At 38.4% G+C, this 24,699-nt stretch overlaps 1 protein-coding gene and 1 long non-coding RNA gene across 5 annotated transcripts in view; one reads left to right on the top strand and one right to left on the bottom strand.

Annotated features, from left to right (window-relative positions):
- Positions 1-1,485: 1,485 nt before the first annotated feature.
- hace1 (HECT domain and ankyrin repeat containing E3 ubiquitin protein ligase 1) overlaps positions 1,486-24,699 on the bottom strand; it is a 46,570-nt gene continuing 23,356 nt past the window's right edge. For 2 of the 4 annotated variants that reach the window (XM_088014229.1, XM_088014230.1), the window contains 9 exons: positions 22,075-22,172; positions 21,794-21,881; positions 21,571-21,720; positions 20,140-20,336; positions 19,112-19,243; positions 17,436-17,534; positions 15,583-15,653; positions 15,395-15,508; positions 1,486-5,599 (listed from right to left, as the gene is read on the bottom strand). In XM_088014229.1, coding sequence (XP_087870355.1) covers positions 5,497-5,599; positions 15,395-15,508; positions 15,583-15,653; positions 17,436-17,534; positions 19,112-19,243; positions 20,140-20,336; positions 21,571-21,720; positions 21,794-21,881; positions 22,075-22,172 — 1,052 coding nt within the window. In that variant the 3' untranslated portion in view covers positions 1,486-5,496. Of the gene's footprint in view, positions 5,600-13,926; positions 13,997-15,073; positions 15,272-15,394; positions 15,509-15,582; positions 15,654-17,435; positions 17,535-19,111; positions 19,244-20,139; positions 20,337-21,570; positions 21,721-21,793; positions 21,882-22,074; positions 22,173-24,699 lie in introns of all 4 variants that reach the window. The other 2 variants (XR_015765721.1, XR_015765720.1) reach the window with 2 other exon arrangements.
- On the top strand, positions 7,717-9,701 carry LOC148155191 (uncharacterized). Its single transcript, XR_015765722.1, has 2 exons — positions 7,717-8,135; positions 9,293-9,701. It is a non-coding gene; the product is annotated as an uncharacterized LOC148155191 (long non-coding RNA).

Consider the following 24,699-nt stretch of genomic DNA (forward strand, 5'->3'; position numbering starts at 1 on the left):
GTCCTCTTCCTCTGTTTGTTCCTCCTCACCTTCATCACCTCTTGTGATTTCTACATTCCCATTGACTTCAACGTGCTCCTGTTCAATTTATTTGAAAAGGCTTAATGATGTTACTCATTGCTGTTTTGGCTGGACGGAGATAGTGCAGTTGAACCAAGTAGATGTCATTTACCCAGAATGCATTGCAGCATGAACAGGACAATGTTAATGTGAGAATATTTTATTAAAATTTATAAAAACTAAACAGGCTACAGTATTGTTACTGCATTGATTTTACATCTAAAATAAATACTTCTCAAATAAGGTCTACTGTTACAACTAATCATGGATCCCTTTAACTTTCTTCATTCTACAGTCTTACAGCAAGAGGCCCAAAAAGCACTTATAAACTTTGCATTTGAAACATTACTTAAAGCAGTACTTCTGAAATAGTGGGTTGTGGCCCCCAGGGGGGCATGGTGAGCTGCCAGGAGGGACGTGAGAAGCACGACTTTATAATTGTCTTTATTCGCACAGTTAACAAGCCTTATTGTGTGATGCTATGTGATGCCCTAACACATAGCATCACACAATGTGATGCTATGTGTTAGAAAAATGGTTCTGTCTTACAATCTATTAAATACAAGGCCACACACACACGCACACACACACACACACACACACTGTTACGGCCCCTGGCCTCTTGAGGCTGTGCAGGCTCCCTTTTGTTATGCAGGTTCAGCTGTGAGAGCACACCTTCCTGATTGGCTGTAGGAAAGCAGCTACACCATTGGACCAGCAGAGGATTGTCAAGCCAATCAGACGTTGATGAGGCCCACCTGCACCCTATAAAAGGCTCCTGAATCATTCCTCTAGTGGGGCAGCTATTTTGAAGAGGTTCTGTGAAGCTGCCTCCTCTTTTTTTTTGGTAGTTGCAACTGCTTTAAGTTAGCTTGGTCTTTGTTTGTTCAGTTTAGTTACTTTGATTTTGCTCCAGTTAAGTATGAGTTAGAAGCCTGTGTTTGGGAGGCTGTGGGCTTCCTGCAGCCTCCCCTTTGTATGTGTGTTTTTCTTTGCATTGTTTTCCTTTTGTGGTTTATTTTGAGTTTACTTTGAATTGACTTGTTTGGACTTTTGTAATTTTAATTTGCACTTGGCATTCTTGAGTTTGTTAATTCTTTTTGTTTTGCATTAATTGGGTTAAATTGTGTTGTTTTGTGAAACTTTATTTTGTAATAAATCATTTTTACTTTACACTGTCACTCCGGACACATTTTATGTTACTGCCCCTGGACCCCTAGACCTTGGGGGTGTAACACACACACACACACAAAATCATGCTTGTGGACAAAAAAACTAACAGGTATGGTTTTGAACTGTGGGACAAACAAGGATTATGTAGAGAAAACCCCATTAATAGACAGACAGACGGTCCAAACAAAATGCCTGGATGGGTTTTATCATGAAAGCATTTCATAAATATAATAATGGAACATGATCCATAACAAAATTCTCAAGTGTTTTATTTAAGGCAAGTCATAAAATGACAAGATAATAAAGACAGCTTAACTATGAACACCAGTTTTTTTCTACAGCTAAATTTTTGGCTCCAATAAGAACATTTGATATGAACAGGCGTCCATGTTAGCTGTAAACATAAGACAGAATGAATAAAGAGGATATATTATGACTGGGAGTGGGAGCAAAAGCACAGGATGGGGGTTTGAGGAAATAAAGTGTTTTTGAGCCACTGCAGTGTGCATTCCTGAGAGGACAGTGTTGAACAGATGTAATCAGCAAGTGTGAAAGCAGAGGCAATAACTCCACATGGCAAAAGGTGGAGAAGTGAATCTGTCTCTGTCAAGAAGGTGTGGAAAGTATGAAAAAATGAAAACTAAGCCAACTGATAAGGAAGCAAGAAGTGTGGTACAGAATATTGAGAACAGGAAGTCAGTATTAACACAGGTATGTGATTGCACTCTGGGAAAATACACTCCAACATCTGTAAAGGTTCAACTAGTTACACATCCCACCTCTGACCGAATTTTTAAAGCCTACATCATACCCCTGCACAAACATGTTTAATATTTTATAAATATTACATTTAAAATTAGAAACTGATTAAACGGACAAGTTACATTAAGTCAGTTGAATGAATTTATTTGAAAAATTGATGAACTTGGAAACTATAAGGTTATAAGCTGCAGCTAATTCTAAAACCGACTGAAGCACAGGGATATATAGTTATATCCAGTAAATTAGAATGCATTGTCAGATTGAAACATGTATGAAAAACATATTTTAAGCCCAGATTATTATTATTTTTTTTATAGATCTGATGCAACACTGTAATCTTAAATATAATATTTTTATTAGCTGAAAGGGAATTATGATCAAAGTTGTGGCTGAAATAGAAAGTCATATCACTTCTTTCAACCATTCAGAAAATGTGATTATTTTAAAAAAAATGTAATGAAGTGTATTTCTCTGTACCATACTCAGTTACATAAAACATAAATTGGGGGAATTGAAATCTGAATCACTTTCACATATCGGCCTTCCAGATGTAATAATAGACCAATGCTATGAATATTTGCACCTTTTAGTAAGTGATATTCCAGCATCCTCTACCGTCACACAGAGCTAAGCAATATTCATGTTCAAAAATCTAAATCTTATTTTGAAATAAACTACAATGTGGAACAACGAAGACTTTGCTTATAAAGTGTCATTTTTAAAATACATGATCTGTTCCTGCTGTTCTGTTGAATTATTGTCTCAAGGGAGTTGTTGCTAAATTATTTCCTTTATTTCAGGAAATCTAATTACAAGTATTTCAAAGTAAAATACAGAATTTTCTGCTGAAGAAATGTACAGTACAATATTTATAAAGACTCCTTTTACAACATCCTCAGTTTGTATCAGCATTTCAGGCAAGAACTGAAAACAACACTAACACATGAACCGGTATATTAAATGGATGTCTTAATTCCCTTTAGAAAGAAAACAAGGATGTGTCATATTCACATATTCTCCTCATTTTCAGGAGGATTTTGCACCAACAACAACAATAGCAGAGATGGAAGAGGTTTCACTGTTTTGGCACTGCAAGCCAAATGTTTGGGCAAGTACAAACAGAAGACTTTCACTTAGAATATTGGTCTTCATTTCAGACAAAGGCAATAGCAAAACATCTAATACAGTCCGATTCTGTACAGTCAATCACATGGTGTGATGGGCTCCAGCAGCTGATAACAAATGGAAAACACTTTGGACTCAACACAGTTCAGTTCTTTTTCTCCAGCACAGGGAAATGAAATCAGCCACAAGATTTTCAACCAGAGATAAACCAAGAACATGACATGACTCTGTTTATGGGTGGATGTTTGTGAGCTAAATGTAGGCAGCAACAGCACCTCCTGCTTTCAAGTTTAACTGTAGACATGTAGTTTGATCACAGCAGTCAGTGCTGATATGGTTTTGTAGGTGGTATTGAGTTTTTAAATTGCTGTTGGGAGAATGACTGAATTATGTTTGAGGAGGAAACAGTTTAATTCTACACAGACACACCTGAATGAAAATGTCCTTGAATCCTTCTTATGCTCCAGTGATCCTCCTGTGGGAGAGCACAGCCGGTTCAGATCCATTCAGACACAACAGGTGAATTAATGTTTTGAAAGGGGCTGTCAAATAAAACATATTATTAAAATATTTATTCCATGGAATTTTTCATGATTATAGGGTTAAAAAAAACTACATTTGATTTCTTTGTGTGGAACAACTCATTTTTGTTTCCTCTAACAGATCTCATCCACAGTGGTTCATGTACCATGACAAGCTTTCTATTTCTTTAAACCGATTAGAAGCAAACCAGTACATAGAGAATAAAGATGAGGTGGAAATGCTTTCTGACATCAGGAACATGACATTATCAGCTTTTTCATGAGGTTTTGGTGCCAGTCATGTTAAACCCTTTGGCAGTTGGTCATGTAGTACCCGACTTTTTCAAGTAGGAAATGGTTCTATGGAGTTTGTGGTGCCAAGCATGCATCAATTTACACACACTTTATGGGCATCTTGCTCAGTGGATGTTTCAAAACCAGGTTTCAATACATCATGTGGTTTGTTTTTACCTGCAAAAATCTTTACATTCAGCCCACAGTACAGTATAACACCACACCGTCGGTGCAAAAACTTACAGATGTTATACACACACTGATGTGGGAATTGTGTGTGTGTGTGTGTGTGTATATATATATATATATATATATATATATATATATATATATATATATATATATATATATAAAACATATTACTGCACACAAAACTGATCAGCTACTGGAACCTGAGAAGGCTCCTTAAACTCCTCTGATATGGAATGTTCGGCATTCCCATTGACTCCTACCACTTTTGTGTATCTTATGCAGAAAGTCTTCAGGGGTGTCAAACGTACGGCCCGCGGGCCGGAACCGCCGAACGATTTAGTCCGGCCCGGTGGCTAAATGCATTATCATTATTCATGAAAAAATATACACTTCGTTTAATTGAAAATCTGCAGTTCTTATACTGTCCACGAGGGGCGCTGTGTTTTATTCAGAGCACACAACATGATGCAACACTTCAGCGGAACTAACAGCAGATGGCAGCACTGAGCTTCAGGTTCTGTAAACAAGTTCTATTCTATGCTTTACCAGCTTTTTATTTTGGCCCTGGCAACCTCATATTTCTCGTGCATGCTAACATACATACATGTTATGTATGCATGTTTTTCTATATGTATGCATTTTATGCATCAACAAATGTTCTTAATCAAATGTCTGTTTAAAACAGCTGACACTTAAGATTTCAAATGTGTGAAGCCAGATCATTTGTTCAAATTGCTTCCAAGATGTTGAAAATTGATTTTAAATCTTTTCTTAATTTTTGTCTGTTGTATTTTGTGATGCAGGACAGTGTTTTTAAATTCCAAAAACTGTGAATAAATGTTTTGCAACATTGTACAATCACTGAGATCAGTTCTTATGCATAATGCACTTAAATAAATGCTTAACTGAGTAAAAGTATTGTTGAAATTGCAGATACCTTTCTTAAAAACTGAGATTATTCATAATATATTTTGTAAAAGTGAAATTCGTTTAATATAAAAATCAACAACAAGTCCACTTTTATTGGTTCTATTTAATCTTGCAATGAGTTTACTTGTGTGGCCCCCTGCAGGTCAGATTAAGCTGTATGCGGCCCCTAAACCAACATGAGTTTGACACCCCTGCTTTAAATGTAAACAGCATTGATTAACCAGTAAATTATATGATGAAATATTTGTATTAACTACCATTTTGCTGATGGAATGCCTCAAACAACTAAAACTGTGCAGAACCAGTGGTTCAATAGATTTTCCCAGCATTATATTAAAAATAATAATAATAATAATAATAATGATGATGATGACAACAACCTCTATTTCAGTTAGAGATTAGCAACTGTGCAGAACTGCAGGCCCTGACAGCAGCATGTTCAGGCCATGGTGTATCCATAGCTCCCGCAGTGCAGAGCTACCAGCAGTCGGTCTCGGAGAACCTCCTGGTTCGGATATTCTGGAAGTTTCAGCATGTTGATGCTACAAAATGAAGGAAAAACTGAGTTAGCAGGTTGATTGTCATGGTAACAGGTGTGGCTCAAATGAAGTCATGAGTGAAGCTATGGACTGTCAATCCCTCCCAGACATCTTTGAGTGTTTTCAAGAGAGCTGTTGGTTTTACTATTTGATGATGATGATGATGATGATGATGAAGATCTCCACCAAAGGAAAATCCTCTGCCAACCAAGCTGAAACCCCTCCGTATTCTTGGAGGTGTTTGATCAAGCGCTTGCAGACTGTTCAGGTCAACAGGCAGAGCAGACTGCATGGCGGATGTCTTCAGCTAAGCATCGAGTTTAAAGGCGTTTCATGGATCTCACATTTGTGGAAGTGATATTCCTCCACATCCCCAATTTTATGGAGTTATAAACTAATTAGAAATAGAAAGCACGTGCAAAAATATTTGGTTCTTATTTGTACCAAGCATTGAGTGATGTGCAGGATGACTTCAGTGATTGTAATTTAATAAGGGTCTTATTTTACTTGAAGATAGGTAAAACACACAGGTGCTGCACTTAAAACCTCTCCCATACTAATTCTTACTTATGTTCTTATTTAATAACAATTATTTTAAAAGTTTCTCCAGCATTTTGTTTATCTAAGGAATTGATTGTTAAATTGGCCTAACTTCCTTTTAGGACAAATTTAGGATTATTTGTACTGTAGATACATTTGTTTTATTATTCTATTACTTAATTACAAACAAACTACATTTGTTTTTGAAGCATAGAAATATTCCTTCAAGTTTTTCTTTATAAGTTGGTTTATAACCCTAATTTTTTTTTTTTTTTTTTTTTTTGCAACATTGTCAGAAACATTCCCTTTTTTCTCTCCCTAAAGCTAAACTCCTTTGTGCTCCTGTGTGTGTGCTGCGCTGTGATGTGTTTGTCTGGAAGAAGCTCTTCCCTCTACATGTATTCAGATGTGCTAGTTACCATGTCAGGGAAAAATAGAAGCACAAAGTGCCTCAGGGGATTGTGACAACCAGCCAATGAGCTGATTTAGTTTAAAGACATTTAAACTAAATCAAGTAGACAAGTCAAAATGTTCAGTTTTACCATTAGTGCTGGCTTTACTCAAAATACCAATGCAAGCACAGTGGGTCTAAAGGCTCAGGAGAGATGGGTGACCTCTGACCTTTTTCTCTAACACCGAGTCTCTCCATTGTGTTTGTTACAGCCAGTGGCCTTGTATGTTTTTCTTTTCCTTTTCTGCAGCTTTACAGCCAACTGACTGGCTCTGGGGATTGGATGCAGCCCTCGTCTCCCTGTGCCACTCCCTGAGGTCTTCAGCAGAGCTGATTGGCTCACCAATTGTCAGCTCCACCAATCCCTGATGAGGTCTCCCTTTTAAAACCCAAGACTTCCTGGAAGAAGGCGTGGCTGATTCTTTGTTGAGACGGCTTGCCACTTTGTTGGGTGTTTGGTTGACTGCTGAAAGATCACTTTGTCTTTCTGATAGCTTTTGTTAGCTTTGACTGCTTTTGTCCCTGTGGGGGATTTTGGTGTCTCTACTAGAGATTTGTAGTTGGTTTTGTTTAACCTTGTTTACCTTAAACTAAAGGAACAGTTTTGTTTTAACTCTGATTGTTTTGTGGATTTTGTTTTATTTAGTGCTTTTGGTTGTAAGCCCCTACCTTCTGATTATTGTTTTTTTTACCTTTTTATTTTTGTCAAAACCTAAACAATAAATCTCAAATTGTTAAACCTTTAACATCTAGGTTTTTTTAATGTTACTTCCCTTTCCCCTGGCTGACCCGGGTTGTAACAGTGTTGAATTTTCTCATGCAGAGAACAAAAGGACCAACCGCAAGAGTAGCAAAGTTATTTAAGGCCTTTTGGGTCTTGCCTACTGAAAACAGACTGATCAAACTGTATTTCCCAGCACAGTACTGATTGGATTCTGCTGATATCACTGACATTAATCCACCCAGGATGCTGAACCGGTAGGAAGCATTGATTCACTTCCCAGACCTGCTGAACAGGAAGACTGTGAAGTATAAACTGAAGAAAACTTTAAAGTGGACATATCATCCTTTTAAATCCTTCATTTTAACATGTAAATCATTCACTTGTGGTCTATATAAAGTAGAACTGCAATGCTTTAGTCTGAATTCCTGGTTATTGTATCTCCACTGACATGCATGTGTAACCCAAGTGAAATGTTGAGTTCCATTTTCTGGTTCGCTACTATTGCCCTCCAAAATCTCGCGGTAGTTTGATTATATAACTGCAATTCTCGCGAGATTTATTAAGCAGCCAATCATTGTTGAGCGTTTGAGTCACATGTACCACCGTCAGCTCATTTGTTGGGTATATTAGCTGGAGCAAAAAGCATGGAGGATTAGAACAAGTTTGGGAGAGCAGAGCTGCAGGTCGGTTAAGCGCAACATTCTGTTTTTCTTTAACCTTGTATGATGCTGATAAGATTGTACTAATTTTAGGAGTCTCCGATCGTAAGCTGAGGGATAAAAGAAACACAAAACCGCTTGTATGCCTTATGAACTGCGGAATTGGTGAGTCATTTATAAAGACTTGGCGTTAATTGATATCAATTCGGATGCTCTATTGCGACTCTGAACAAATAAACTGGAGAACAATGAGATGCCTTAAATATTAAAAGTGTTTGCTTATCTTGATGATTTTTGCATTGTTGTTTGTATGGAGCATATTTACTGACTTTTTATGAATAAGATTTTAGAAAATTTGTACTTGGAAATGCATTGATTAGGATTATTAGTGCAATGAGTGCCGATCATATTTTTTTGTGTGCACACTGGAATGTTTGATTCATGGGCGTAGGTTTGGGTAGGGACGGTAGGGACATGTCCCGACCAATATTCACGGGATATGAAAAAGTCCCGACCAATTTTTGCCATATTGGCTCAAAGAACGTGGATCTACGATCTTTGACTAGCAGCAACAGGCGGTGCGCGGAAAGGAAGCTTCTTAGTTTGACATTTATTATGAGCCTCCGAGACCGTGTCGGAACGGCGCTGTCGGGGGGGTGGGGGGAGGGGGAGTCAGTTGAATCGTCGGACGTTCTTTGATTAGCTGCAAAAGGCGGCGGCTAGCTGGGCACACGCGTCTCCTTCTGAGTCTCCGAGACCATGTCGCCACCAAAAAAAGAAAAGGACAGACATTAGAAGTTATTTCGCTACGTCGGCTGTAAGTACAGTAAGTGGACCCATAAGTTAGATATCTATCACGCAACGCATTTGTTGTAAAGTCCGGTGTTTAGTAAGGTCAGCACTGAATGTGAGGTAGAATAGGTCTGTTAATTATGTAATATTTTTTCTTTTTTCTTTTATTATTGATTTCTTCTTATCTGCAATTGTGTTTGCTGTATCCAGAGGATATTTCTTTTGATCTTACTTGTAACGTTTGCTGAATTTTGTAAAGGAAAAAGTAAAGTGTTCTTGAACTGATCTGCTGAGTATGACTGTATCTGGTTGTATACACAAGATGTATGATATGGTTATGGTTGGGGGGAGGGGGTTATTAAGCCAATGTGGTTCCCCCCCCCCCCCCTTATCAAAAATGTTCGGTGCTCTTGGACATTTCACTGTGCTGCCGGGGGGGGGTGTCAAGGTCCCCACCAAAACTTAGACCGAACCTACGCCCTTGGTTTGATTATATATATATTTGAGACTGGTCCTGCTTTATTGTACAGGCCAGGTTCGATGGCGAGCTGAAGAATCAGGTCTAAGAGCCTAAAGGATTTCACCTGTGGTGTTGAGATTTGGTTTCCCCACCAGGCTGGTGGGAGGCTTCCTGCAGCCCATGAACAAAATCGTTCCCACTCTGATCTGACTTTTGTCAGCATATGAACTGTAACAGGCGCTCTAAACTCACCTGATCCTGTTGAACCGCCTCAGTTCAGGGGGGTTTTATGAACTGAATGGTGTGGCTTGTTACTGGAACTGTGGAACTGATTTGTTTTTTTTATTTTGTTAATTTAATTTGTTTTCTCTGTGTATTATTTCCTTTTATTTTAATATGGCCATTTAAATGTTTTTTTTTCTTTCTTATTGTAATGTAAATAATTAATCACTGTGAATACAAGGCACTCGCATCTGCAACTTCTAGTCTGTCTACTCCTTCCTGAGCCGTATCTAGACTTCTAAGAACTAGCCCATTGACTTTGTTGGTCATGATCTATTTTTAATTATCTAGAAATATAGTATACTGGTTACACAGATATGCTACACATGACCTTGTTTAGCAGTTCCACAACAAATGCTGTGATGTCATAAACAAGAAAGCATTATAGTGAATAGAGAAAAATTAACAGACTGAAAAATATAAACCAAAAAGAAGATAAAGACAGTCTCCTAGCAACACGTGCGGCACTTTGCAGCAGTGCAAAGTGCCGCACTGCTGCAAAGCGAACAGAACTCAGCCTCAGCTTGAAATGGGAGCACTGGTGCTGACTTACTCATGTTGTTGCTGTATTTAGTGATTTATGAGAGCTCTACCATGGCTCTCATAGTAGTGAGCCAAAAGGAAAAATTGCACCTTCACATCTCAGGTTGGTGTTCCAAACGCCACAACAATGGTCTCTCTAATGGTCTCTAGACCATTTTGTTCCTAAGAAAGGAACACAAATCAAATCTAGTAACTTTCTCTGGTTTATTATTGAAGACTTTGGCGACAAAGTGGTAAAGCCCCAATAGTACTGCAGCTACAACGGGCGGTGAGAGCTGCCATGAGCCCCTCACACCTATGAAGTATTTGCTGAGAGTGGAGGAGACCCACTCCATTCAGTTTACACATCACAATGGAATCACACATGCACAACGCTGCTGGTGATCCCGTTCTGGATTAAAAATGATCTAAACATAGATTGTTTTACGTTGCGCAATGTAAACTGTCGCACCAAAACAAAATACCTTCATTTGATTCACACAGCCTCAGTGTTCTGTTAAATTATAAATAAGGTGGATAGAATGCAAAAATAAGGGACACCACTGTTTAAATGTATTTTTGAAGTATCTGATTGAGATTCTGTATTGAATGAGACTCTGAATAAATGAGTCGGAGGCAAATAAAAAACCTAGAATAGACATCCCTATTAAAAATTACAATCACCACGGATGTAAACCCTTACATTCAAAGTTTTCCCCCAGTGTATTATAAGCCTGGCGTGCTGCAAGGTAACAGAGCTACCAACTGTGCCACTGTGCAAATTGGAAAGTCAAATTGTTTTTCAGTCATGTTTGATGCAAACAGTATTTTTATGATGGAAGATAACATAGTTAATTGATAGTGCTAAAAAGTGGCACTAATGTGCCTGAAAAATACATAATATCCCCCTTTAATCAGAAATGTTAATTTTTTACAAAAGCCAACTGTTGTACCAATCCTTGTTGTATACCTGGTTCAACTGAAAGAAGAGCAGTTTCACACTTTGCTCAGTGAACTGAACAGCAAGTAACAGGCCAGGAAAAGCCATGTTGAACTTATAAAAGGGTTCCTGGTGACCCAGAAGCAAACCAAGACCATGAAATGTTGCAAATGTTTAAAATATTGCAGAATAATTCTAAATCAACTAATGTCAAGAAAATTAATGTAAAATAAAGAGGACTATGAAGACATTATCTTACCAAAAGTCGAGAGAGTAAAAGAGACCCCACGCGCAGGAATGCTCCACCAGTGGAATGTAGATGTGTGAGAATATAAAAGAATGTCTCTGGTCGCTCACGGTTAATGTTTTTGGCATCGATGGGCAGATCCATCCAGCCTTCTATCACTACACATGATTGGCAACATTCCCTGATTGGGCGTCTAAATTCCAGCCTTTCAGCAATGACAATGAGTTTTCCTGAGTCTTCCTTGTGATTTTGAATGTTTATACTTGATCAGACTGACAAATTAAGGGCTCAGCTCCAACTTGATACTTCTATGCTATATATTATCTTTTTAGAAATATTCAGTTGAATTGAAATATACTTTATTGATCCCACAAGGGAAATGAAATGTAACCAGGTTTTCTTCGAGTTGTAGATGTTAATGTTTCCACAAGTTGTAACTTGTAATCACTGGCAGAAATGCTCAGATAATTTTTTCAAATACTAATTCTACACTATAAAATAGAAAAAAAACATTGAAGTACTGAGTAAAAAGTAAAAATACTCATTTTACAGTGTCGGACATAAACAAGAAGTTGAGTACAGAGAGCTGATGGACTGCTTTGTGGCATGGTGTGGAAAATAATCACATTATCTTAAATGTGAACAAAATAAAGGACATGATTATAGATTTCAGGAGAAACAGGATGAAAGATCAAACTCATTTCCATCATGAAAGAAGACACAGAGGTGGTGAATCAATATGAATACCTTGGTGTTTATCTGGACAACAGACTGGACTGGAGGTACAACAGTGAAGCATCTATAAGAAGAGGAAGATAAGCAGATGCTGCAGATCTTCAGTCTGTTATGGGCTCTTTGCACCTCAGCTTCCGCGTTTGGGGTAAAGCGGCTCGATTGTTTCCGATCCAATACAAATATCATTTACATTAGGTGCTTGCAGTGCTTGGCTAAGGTTTGTACATCGATCCGAAGCCCCAACAAGTAAGCTGGAGAAAGGTTTTAAGATGTTCGCCTCGTTATACATTCACTGACACGAAGGTGAGTTTTACTTAAACTTTGTGGCTAACATTAACGTTAGCTTATGCTAGTAGGCAATTTTCTCGGACATTGTTCTTGTAAAATGTGCTATTTAAGTATCTAAACATTCTAACGGACAATGTATTTATCTTATTTTCAAGTTTATTGTCGTTAGTGTCACAGACTAACGGGGAGGTTCCGGTTCGGGCTTTTTACTTCCGAAGCCTGACGAAGCTCAACAAGCCTCATAGCTTGACAGTAGCGCAGCTCTGGTGTCAGAGATCTGGTTCAGCTGTTCAGGTTCAAAGTTGCTGCTTTTAGAAAAATATGACCGTGTTGCTTCATGTCTCCATGTTATTTCGTTTTATTACCTTTGCATGTTTCTTGTTCAGAGCTCAGATATTACGGTGTTTACAGCAGGATGTACAGGCGGATCAGTTGCTCGGCTGTCTGGCTCTGGTCTGCTCTCTCGTTCCCATAAACTCTTTCAGGCTGAATACAGAAGTGATTCCATGGAAATAACTCAGGGAGGCTCCTTTATTTACCATCCGTATCCCTGGTAGTTTTAGGCTGATCCGGAGTGAAGTGAAGGCTGCAAACTTTGCTGTGCGGCGTTAGCTGGTAGCGACAGATATTTACAAGCCATCTTCTTAATTCAGGATCGCTTGGAAATTAACGAAAACTTAAAAGCCCATTATATTAGGAAGACAACAATGTTAATAGTATTGTTTTTTTGCATCTGAAATACAACTTAGTCTTTTCTACCAGTCATGGTAACTCAAAGCGGAAAAAAGTGAGCCGCATTAGCTCCTGGAGATGTGACGTCAACGCCTTAGGTGCAAAGAGCCCATTAAGAGTGTCATCGCGTCTCTGTCATCTGTTGGAGCAGCAGCATCAGAACCAGGGACATAAAGATGCTCAGTAGCCTGATAAAGAAGGCTGGTTCTGTTCTGGTTCTGTTCTGGTTCTGTTCTGGGGACGACTGTGGAACCTCTTGGGATCACAATGTAAAGAAGTATTCTTCATAAAATCAAGAAAATTATGGACAACTCTGTCCGTCCTCTTTATGAAACTGCTATTCAGCAGCAGAGTGTCTTCAGTCAGAGGCTTATTCTGATTCGCTGTATTACAGACTTCTTCAGAAGATCTTTCCTGGCTACTGCTGTCACAAACTGAAGAACCTTAAGTCATGAGCTACAACATTTAATTTCCCTTTGGGACCAATAAAGCATTTTTGAACTGATTTTTGCTTTGCAGTGTTAAACCGTTATATCTAAAGTATATCAAATGACACCAATGTAGATGCTTTGGTTATTTTTATTGGTAACCAAGACAACAGAACATAACGTCACAACCTTACATGCGAGCAAGCACTGGTGGGTATTAGTAACACCACTAACTTGAACCAGCACCAGTACATCATAAATATCAATATATTACAGTGTTGATGTCTGTTTTTATAATTACTGTGCAGCAGGGCTGTGCAAAGATGTTAGGAGAATCAGGTGATCAACATTAAAAAGGGGCTCATAGAATAAGATTTTAAAACGCCTTACAACAGATTTTCATCAAAAATTCAATACAGAGGCATTAAACCATCCCTAAATTTCCAATTTGCAGGACAATAAAGGCTCTTTCTATTCTGTCATATTCATCAGATGGGGACAATGCAAAGCAAAGGTAGCCTATGTTTTACCTGATTGCTACAATGTTGCCGTTGAAGGGTTGCTGCTCCTGCTGCTGCTGAAAGTCAGGGCTGTGTTGATCTGAGATTGTAGACATGAGAAAAAGCATAGGAGAGATGGATCCTCATTAAACAAGAATTATTGAATACATTATGACATTTCTTAAATTCCATTTGTGTCTCACTAAGCAAACCCTAATAATTGACTGGTTGACCTACACAGCAACTAAGTTGCAGATTGCTTTAAAAATAATAATAATACAAAAAAAGCTCAGAGGGGTGATGAGCTACTTCTCTGTGTTATTGTTTGTGCCTCAGAGATTCAGGTTTGTAATGCAAAGAGAGACAAAAGATATTCATGAGATCTAATCCTTCTCAAGATCAAGAAAAACTAGATCATATGTTTATTTTTAGTCGTGTTGATTACTGTAACAGTCTTCACAGGTCTGCCTAAAAAGTCAGACAGCTGCAGCTGATCCAGAACGCTGCTGGTCCCGTTTTAAACCTGGAAAATGTTCTGTCATATGAAATGGTTTTCTTTAACACCAATAACAGGCCTAAATTTTTGTTTACAAAAATATATTAAAAAAACATTCTTGGCCATATCTTAGTAGTTGGACAGCCCAGTCTACCATGATAAGAAACACACAATATGAATCTCTGAGGTCATAGGTTAAAAGTAACCACAAAACTGACAGAAGCCAGAATAGTTTAGCCATTTTTGTTTTAAAAATAGTTATTGTTGAGGGGCATAGACAGGGCTCCACACACACAGAAAAAAAAGCCCTAACAAAGGAGGAAAGGGACAGAAGCAGGAGTTCAAGCCCCTGTGTGCATCTCTGCTGTGCAGCTGTTAGAATATAGAATGACACTCTGATAAATAATCTAACACAATGTTAGCAAGACTCTTACAGTTTTCTTAAGAGGGTTCACCTTCATTAACATAACAACCACCTGACTAACTGTGCCTGCTAAACAGGCACAAAAAGGTCATTCAGGCTAGTCAGCTAGCATTAGCTTTCACCAACTATAAGCTGCAGGTAGATTGCAGCAGCCATGTAAATAAAGTAGGTTACTGCAATATTTTAACTAAATATCAAGCTATAGAAAGAATCTGTTTCACCAAGAATACTTAGCATTCAAGACATGTGCAACTTACCTCCTGATGGTCTGCCATGCTGCTGTCCTAACTCAGCAAGTCCTCCTCTTCATCTTCCTCTTCACCCAATCACACATGAACAGGGAATGCAGCTAATCATGTCTAGTGATAGAAGAATGGCTGGATCCGCCCACCAACGCCCAAAAACCTTAACCTCGAACGAGCAGAAGCAGAAACCAGCGAGCGAACGGAGACATCCTGCAAGCGTGTGGATCCATATGTTCGCAATCTCAATTTCCCTCACTTAGGGTCTCATTTACTTTCTCGACTTTTGGCATAATAATGATGCCATAGAGGAAGAGTGAATAAAATGTAACTCACCAGGTGCTGGAAGTAGGCAGCAAGTTGGAGGTATATGGCACTGCAGCAATGGTGAACTTCTGCAAACCACTGCCACCCATCAGAAAGGCAAAGCCACCATGAGGAACCCTGGAACTGATTCAGATCACATACATGTTATTTTTGACTAAATGATAATCATTCTGTAACCAGAACCACAGCAGACCAACCTTCCAGTGACAAACTGCAGCAATAAGACACGTTCCTCCTGGGTGAGCCTCCTCACCACCTTCCAAAACCACTGCAGACATGGAGACAGGTTAGCTGCTTGCTAAACAGGAAGTGAAGTCAACCAGGGACGGCCCAAGGCATAAGCAAACTAAGCATCCACTTAGGGCCCCAGGGCCACTAAGGGGCCCCCTCAGTGAAGCTGATATTTTTTAGTAACGATTTCTATGTCATAATAATAACAAAAACACACACTTTCATTATGAAGTGATTTGTTTTTACAATAATATATGTTTGATAATGTATGCAGAAATCATTATTTTATGGACAAAGAGAAAAAAAATTGCTCATCAGGGGGGATATGTTGTTTGTTGCTGAGCATGACCACTTATGTGGTTGAAACAAACATTTTTTTAAGATCAACTTCTAAGTTATGTGAAACTTCGGTAACACTTTATTTGAAGGGGGTTGAATAAGACTGACATGACACTGTCATAAACATGAATAAGCCTTCATGAATATTTATGACTGTTGTCATAAAGCGTCATTCGGTAAATTATGACACTTTTAATACAAAGTTGACATTATTCAAAATGTCTTTGTTATGACAACTTGACATTAACCAAGAAATCATTACTGATATAAATTTGTTATAAAAGTATTACTGATTGTACTTTAAAAATCAGGTAACTTTATGTTATTAAAGGTAAAGTTTAAACGGTCATAAATATTCATGAAGGCTTATTCATGTTCATGACAGGTGTTATGTCATGTTTATGACAGTGTCATGTCAGTCTTATTCACCCCCCTTCAAATAAAGTGTTACCGAAACTTCTGTTAGAATCATTTAAAGGCTCAGAATCAGTCCAGTACCAGTACCGGTCCACATTCCCAGGGGAGAAAGACTCACCTGGCATAAAAAAACACTTTTCGCTATTGGAGTAACGCTTAAGAGAAATTTATTTAATCAAAGAATGTCATGAATATGTGTGTATGTATTCCATCTTAAGTAGAGCTGCACCAATTGCAGTTTTCTGGCCAATCCCCAGTTACTGACCTGCCAATTTTGACTTTAGCTGATACCAATTTTCTTTTGTCTGAAATGTCACTAAATGAGTAAGAAAGTCACTGAGTTGGCAACAGTGGTTAGGGTAAGAGTCGATCACGATCCCCCAAAATAAAGGAAATCAGCTCACAGAAATCAACTGGCCGATAAATGTATCCTATATTGTACATGCATAGGACATAAGATAAACAGCATTATCAAAGGTGCAATAATAGGTGTGTGAATGATCTAATCATCTAACTGTTGATTCCAGCAATCCACATTGTTAGCAAAAATAGAGGGCCCCAAAACCAAATTCCACTTCCCATGGAGGCTTGGATCAGCCCTGAAGCCAACATCACCATGACTTCAAAGTTCAGTGTCACCTGTGGTCCAACTCAAGCTGTAAAGTTATAACTTTATAACTGAGACAATACCTCAGTAAAAGGTCTTAAACAGAGAAGGCTAGGAACATGTCACATCTTCTACACTACAACAATTGGGCGACTCTGTAAAAATCAATATTTGCTTTTACTTTTTCTGCTTTTAAAATATCAATGCCTGGGACCAAATATTAATCTGTGTATTAATACTTTATGCAATGAATTTTATGTAACAATTTAGCCATGGCTTCCTCTATCAATGATCACAGTGTTTTGATCGATTTTGCCATGATCATGTTGAACATTGGAAGGTCAATCAAAAAGGTAATTCTGTAATAAATAATAACATTACGTGAAATTGATCCTGAAATACATGCATGTTATGTGTCAACATGGTGAAGTCAGCTGAGCAGACAGAGCAGGCCACCTGGATCACAGGATCTTCAGGGTCATAGCCGCTGGTGTACTCAGTGTTTCTGCACCAATCCTCCACATCTATCTCTGGCATCCCTGATAGCAGGAGCTCCTGTAGATACACACACACACACACACACACACACACACACACACACACACACACACACACACACACACACACACACACACACACACACACACGCACACACACACACACACAGTCATGGTTTCTTATCTTGTGGAACTACATTGAGTTCTATCATTTTCTACAGCCTAATCCCGACCCTTACAGCAACCCTAATCCTAACTAAAAGTCAATTCATATCTTAGCCCTAACCCTATAACAGCATTTCCACTCAAGGGGACCAAGAAAATGTGCCCCCCAGGAGCAGTGGTCTCCACAATCCCACATTGTAGATAGAAGTAGGTCCCCACAAGGATACAAGAACCTGGTTCACACAAACACACACAGCCCGGGGCTAGAGGCCGTTTGGTTTATCTCAGAGAGGCCAACTTCCTATTTCTCCTATCTGGATTTGACACAGTTGGGGCTCCCACACTTCCTGTATCTTCCTATACCTGTATCTTGTCACTCACACTTTTTTCAGCCGTTAAAACATTTGAATCCATTGCTAATATGTTGTAACATGTTTTTAACATTAAGTGTCAAGACACTTGCACTGATTTTATACCTGTGAGGCAGCAAAGAGATGCTGCTGCGCAGAATGGCACCAGTGTGTGGTGGAACCATGACAGTAACAGCAAAAGGCAAAGTACTTTGCACAGTTTTTTCTCCAAACATATCAAGTAAATATCTGGATGCAGATAATATTAGCTAAATGATGACTAGGTTATCCATGACAACATATCACTTAAGGTTGTACTAATTTTGTTGTTATCTATGATCAGAGGTTGGTAGTGCTCTATTTCACTGTACTTTTTACTTGAGTTATGATCTACTGCTCTTCTCATTTGACTAAATTGATTTTGCTTTTATAGAAATAGATTTCAGAGATTGGAAACTTTAGATTCTTAGATTTCTGCGTCTTGCAAATCTGAGCAGAATTACTCAGTATTTTCTACATGTTACTGCTTAGATAATTCTTCTTCTGAATTAATAAACAACATGGTTATTTTATTTGATGCATGGCCTTAGGTCAGGATTTGAACACAGGAATCCACATAAAACTATTAGAAACTTTAAATGATATTACATATTTTTTACATGGTGGAAATATGACACTATGTGTTTACATGAATGATTTATATTTTGTCTTAAATTTATACAGAAAACAATTGTAACAGAAAAGATGTTTTAGCTGCAAAACAAAAATCCCTCACTTCACATTCTAAGCAGCATCTCAGTGCCAAAAGCAGTCAGCCAGAGGGAAAATGGAAAAGCTGTTACCACTAAATTGACTGCTGAGTTGACCTGAAAACATGGCATCATGAAGATATTCCAGGTTAGAGTTGCGCTGCACACTGATCCATGCATGATGTGAAATTTGCCAAAAGAAGATAAAGAAAAGAACCTAATGGACTTGAAGAGAATCGGGTTCCAAGGTGACACAAGCCGCCCCTCCCCTCATGGCAAATCAATCCTTCATCAGATGTGAGGGGTGGCACACAGAGGGGAACAGTAAAAGGTGATACATGAGAGCAGAGAGGGGGAGGAGAAACACGTACCAATTCATATTCGTCAAAAAGCTGGATGAGCGACGGGGGGATGAAGGTGTGGAATCCTTGCAAGAAGGCGTTTATCTGAGGCTGGATGGCTCGTGTCATCCTCAGCTCCGTCACCAGCTGGACGTACTCCGCCTGAGAAAAACATTCACTCCCTGATCAAAGTCCTTCACAAATACAGACGGACAAGAGAAGGACGGAGTTCATGCATAGTTATTCTTTCCTCGGGAGGCTTTTCAAAGCCTTACAAGACAGTACCACCTACGGGAGAACTGCAGAACTACATGAGGAGGTATCAACCAAAAACAACAATATTTTGGCTGATGATAGACATACTATAACTGATTTGAAAAGTCACTATAATCAGATTCAACCACAATAAATATTATCAAGTTTTAACACTGGAAGAAAAACTCTCATCAGATCCAAGTGATTCTGGTTCGTTAAAAAATAATGCAAGTAGCAGGCAGGTCTGCTTGTTTATGACAGATGGTATATATAATGTTGTTTTTACCTGAATACACATTCAGGAAAACAATCAGAGTCGAGCAATGGCCATGTTAGTTCCAAGAACAGAGGAGAGATATTGTCTGTATACTTTAAATTCAATCACATCAGCCATGTTTACTGAGCATCCGTTAAACAGCTCATGTAACAAGAACAAAAGCCGCAAAAATGTATCCCAAATTATTAACCAAACTGAATTAGCTTCTTCCACAGAATTTCTATGGGATTCAGCTGGACTGCTCCAAAACATTAATGTTATTTCTTTCAGAAGAAACATGGTAGCTAAATTAAAACATTTTTGTAAACCTACATTTGCCAATGGTATGAATCACTTTTGGGTTTTCACGGCTTCTAATACAAGTCTGCTCATTTTATAACAAGTCAACAGTCAATTAAATCTTAAAATCATTTTTGCAAAAGAAACACTTACCTCTTCATGCCTTTACAGTGTGCATCACATACAGTAATGGAAACACACGTACTGCATGATACAAGAGCTAAGGGTGTGTTTAGTGATGACTAACCTTGTTATCTTGAGTGACCAGGATGCTGCTCCCTCCAGGTTTGAGTGGCACTTCCTCCATGGCTCCAAACACATCTGTCTCCACAGAAAAGGTCAGCTCCAGACCCAAGTCACTGATGTCATTATCCAAGATCCACTGCAGGTTTTTAGCATACTCTGGATCGATAGACGACACATCCTGATAACTCACTGGAATACCTGGAAACCAAAAGAAAACACATAATCAGGATTAGCAAGAGAAATATTTTGCTTTGAAAACAGTATTTGACATTTGTTGTCATAGTAAAAAAGTTAAACAAGGGAAGCGCAAGGGAAGTGTGCAGTTATTTATATAAAATATTAATATGTCAGTAGAAAGGAAATCTCAATCAGTCTCACCAGCATCAAAAAAGTGATGCTACTGGATGCTGATTATCCTGATGCTACAAAGACTTTAGCGCCGATAGTTAACCTACAATCAAGTCGTTCAGATGACCTGAACATCCAAAACATCCCTGACACACAGCTCTGGAACACACCTACAGATTTTGCTTGACTGTGACACTGAAATGTTTCAGATCAGTAAAAGCAGTTTAATACCAGACAAACATAACCTGAGTGAATATTAAACACAGTCTTCAAATGATGATGTATTGGAAAAAAGCTATCACAACTGAGCTGAACATGAAAAACAAAGCAACCCCTTGAGCTTTAAGTCAAATTGATGGACTGACATTCTCTTTCAGGATTTTGTGGTATAGAGCAGGATTAATGTTTCCACTAATTACAAAAAAAGCAGCCCCAGCCATCACACTGCCACTACCGTGTCTGACTTACCACACTCAGCATGTGAATGTGTGTGTGAATGGATGAATGACTGGATATTGGACTTGATAAAGCTTTATAGATTTTTAACTCTTAATAAATCAAGTCCTCATTTAAAAGACAGCATTTTCTATTTAATCAAATTATCTTTGTATATTTAAATTTGTTAGATGATCTGAAACATTTAAGTGTGCCAAAAAAAAAACCTAAATGAAAAGTATTCTGCAATGAGAATATGCCTTTTTCCACAATATAGTTAATTTGGATTTTTTTTTCTTTTTTGCCTTCTTCCATCTTGCCTGTCCTGTATGTGTTTGTTCTACACAGTATGGAAGGTCAGCCTGTCCTTCAAGGGAAGTTGGCAGCTGATTTATCAACCTGTTTTGATTTTGCTAACTATACAGAAAAAGTTAATAAATGAGGAAAACAGTTGAGTTGATCAACTTGAACAGAAGTTTCCCAAGAAAACAAATTTCAATCCCCTTTTTTACTGACTGAACAGGAATAGACTTTTAAAAAAACTGACGCAACTGGGTGCAGATTTAAACACATATGTAACCATATGCTATTTACAAATACAAATATCATGAACCTTTGATCAACATCTAGATATCTTTGTGTTTTCTACCCAGTATGTGTTTGTAGAAGGAGCGGGTAAAGTAGATGTTGACCAGCTGCCGGTGGTAGAGAGCCAGACCCAAAATCTGACCCGCAAACTGAAAGTAGTTCAGATGGTCTGGATTCACCGAGGAATTGCTGTTGGGCTGGAAGGTTGTACCTATGCAGAAGGAAAGCACTGCAGTTCAGCTCTTGTCATTTAATGTTATCACTGTAGGTAATTTGCTGTATACCATCAGCTGATTGGGTGAATAGAGCGTAGTCAGGGTTGATGATTTCATTAGACAGGATATCAAACCACTCCCGAACCACACCCTGGCCCTGAAACACACACACACACATACACACGCACACACACAACACAACTCACCACACTGATCAGAGTGCGGCAGAAAATGGACTAGATGGCTATGGATAAAATACTGAACTTGAAGCAGCGAAGAGATGAGTTATAATATTTAATTTTTTTGCAAAGTTTTATGTCTATGAATGCAATGTGAATGCAGAAACTCACCATGCCTTCCTCACCATGAAAGCGGACAGCTATACCCTGTTTGAGCTTCTCATTAGTGGACTTGGAAACCATCTCACAGCTGCTCCTGAATATGGAGTCTGAGTGTGAAGCACAACAGCAGCACAGCGTTGACAAGTTTCACCACACATAAACACTGGAACATGAAGAAGCATATACTGCTCCTGGTCATACTGTGATTTTACTGGGTTTTAAACTCAAAGCATTTTACCTTATTCTGTATTCCCAGTCCCTCTAGTGGCCAAAAACATCTACCATAATAATCATTACCATTATAATGTAGCTGGGTGGTAAATTTTGGTTAAATAATTGTACTGTCTCAAGGTGTTGGTTTTCTTTTATCTTACGGTAGCAATGCTATTAAGTGCTTTTGTTTCAATTATGTAATCTTATTTCCTATCTGTATGTTTTTCACATTTAAATATGTTCGGGTAGTTGGTCTCAGGTGCTGCACATTTTGACCACCAGAGAGCAGTGTTTCAAAGTGATTACTGTTTCCCAAGACGAATCAGGAAATGCATTTTGTTCTCTTCCGGTGTTGCTATGCTACGTGATTAACTTGGACGTGAACTGCATGTGGTTTATCTGCAGGTGATAGTTTCAGCCGAAAATCGGTAATATATACATCGCTTGTTGAAATATGTCAGTATGTTCTCATTTATGTGATAAGCAGTAAGTATTTTAATAAGATGGTGTATTTCTGAAACGGATGGTTAAGGGAGCCTGTCTGTGCGGTGCAGGGCGGCCATTTACAGCACTTGAAACTAAGATGTCCGATCGTCGGTGTGCTCCAGCATTAAGAGTGAAATGAGACATTACTGTCGAATGTAAGTGTTGATAAAGTGAGTCATATCACAACTCCATGCGCTCTAAATCCGTGTTGTGTAATGCAGCTCTCTGTATTTTGTTTGTGCAGCCAGAGGCCACTGCCGTATTTCTATTTCTTTTCTTTTATATATTGTATTTTCTTTTGTGTATTCTCCCTGTTATTCGGGAGATATCTGCCACGTTCCATGAATAGTTACCCAATGTTTTGGTACACCTATGTTCTGATTTTTGAACAATACTACGGAACAAGACAGCTTTGTTCAATCTGTCTCAACTAAAAATAAAATATACTGCACATTACGAACTCCGTTATTGTGTCCCGTGAGGCTAAGTATTTCCCGGGCCACAAGAATGATTTCTGTAAATTTAGGTTTGTGTTCTTTGAAATAAATTGTAAGAAACAGAAACGTTTGGAGCTTCTAAGCAGTGATGTCAGTAACGTAATTAGACGTTTCTGACGGACCACCTTTTTCAGTAACGGGTACCATATTTTCCAGACTATAAGCTGCACCGAACTATAAGCCACAGATATCTCTGCCGCTCCAGGTTTTCCACAACGATGCAGCAGCAGAGGGGAGCGGACACCCAAAATCTGAGTCATAACAGGTCAATTGAATATCACATTTATTATGGTTGAAAAAGAAAAAGTTGACAAGTTTAGATTTAACTGAACTGATTATGAGTTTGAAGAGAAAAATCTTACTGTCTGCTACCAGCATGTGCTAAATGAAAATGGGCGCTTTTTTCTTCTTCTTCTTCAGATTTTAACGGCAGCTTGCATCCATTGTTTCCATTATTGATGCACTACTGCCATCTATTGGATCCTAATATCTATACCTCAAATTCTTATAATGATCCCAGTATTATTTAAAAAACGAAAAATCTTCTTTGTCCCCTCAATGCTATGTAACTGATCAACAACATTCTCAAATTTCAATTCCCTATTAAAACTTAATTCTGTCTTAATGGGCATTTTTTTTTCTTTTATTTCCAATTTTGACTTCCAATGATTCACTTCCTGCTAATCCACATATAAACCGCCTGGTTCAAAGTTTAGGAAAAATGTAGCGGCTTATAGTCCAGAAAATACGGTAATCTAATGCGTTGCTACTTCAAATCCAGTAGTCAGACTACAGTTGTATCTAAATCACTTTGCTTTACTGTGCGTTACTATTATCTTTTGTAATTTAATTTTATTTCCTCTACCGCCGTTTCTATGCGAAAGTATCAGCAGCGACAGAAACAAACAATGGAGGGAAGAAAGAGATGTGCATTTTGTTGCTGGAAAAACAGGAACTATTTTTAGTTTCTGTCGCCAAGTCCGATTATTATAAGCAGCTTTGGGTTTGTTTCTTTCTAAAGTCGCCTGCAGATTTAATGAGTCGCGGGTTGCGCTTTTTGGGGCTCATTTTTGAACGTGAAGTTGCTCATTTGGGCTTGGAAATAAACAGACATAAACCCCATAATTTGTCTGACATCCACTTAGTTTCAGTCAGACTTTCTCTGTCCATCATTTCCCTGATGATCCGTCCTGCTGTGTCTTTGTTCATGTGAAGTTAATATATTTGCTGTGAATCACATCGAGCTTCGCGTTGCGCTCCAGAAAACTGCAAACATCGATACTAATATGAACAGCACAATAAATGTGAAAAAAGCCACGAATGAACGTGTCCGTAAAGTTGTGCAACTAAACGCCATTAAGATTATTAATATTAAAATAAGTGTCACAAATCTGTGTAGCGCTGGACATCTGAGCTGTGGAGCCGCAGGAGGAGCGCT

The sequence above is a fragment of the Poecilia mexicana genome, unplaced genomic scaffold, assembly GCF_051168715.1.
Source record: "Poecilia mexicana isolate PSO_F unplaced genomic scaffold, ASM5116871v1 scaffold_16, whole genome shotgun sequence".
NCBI lineage: Eukaryota > Metazoa > Chordata > Actinopteri > Cyprinodontiformes > Poeciliidae > Poecilia > Poecilia mexicana.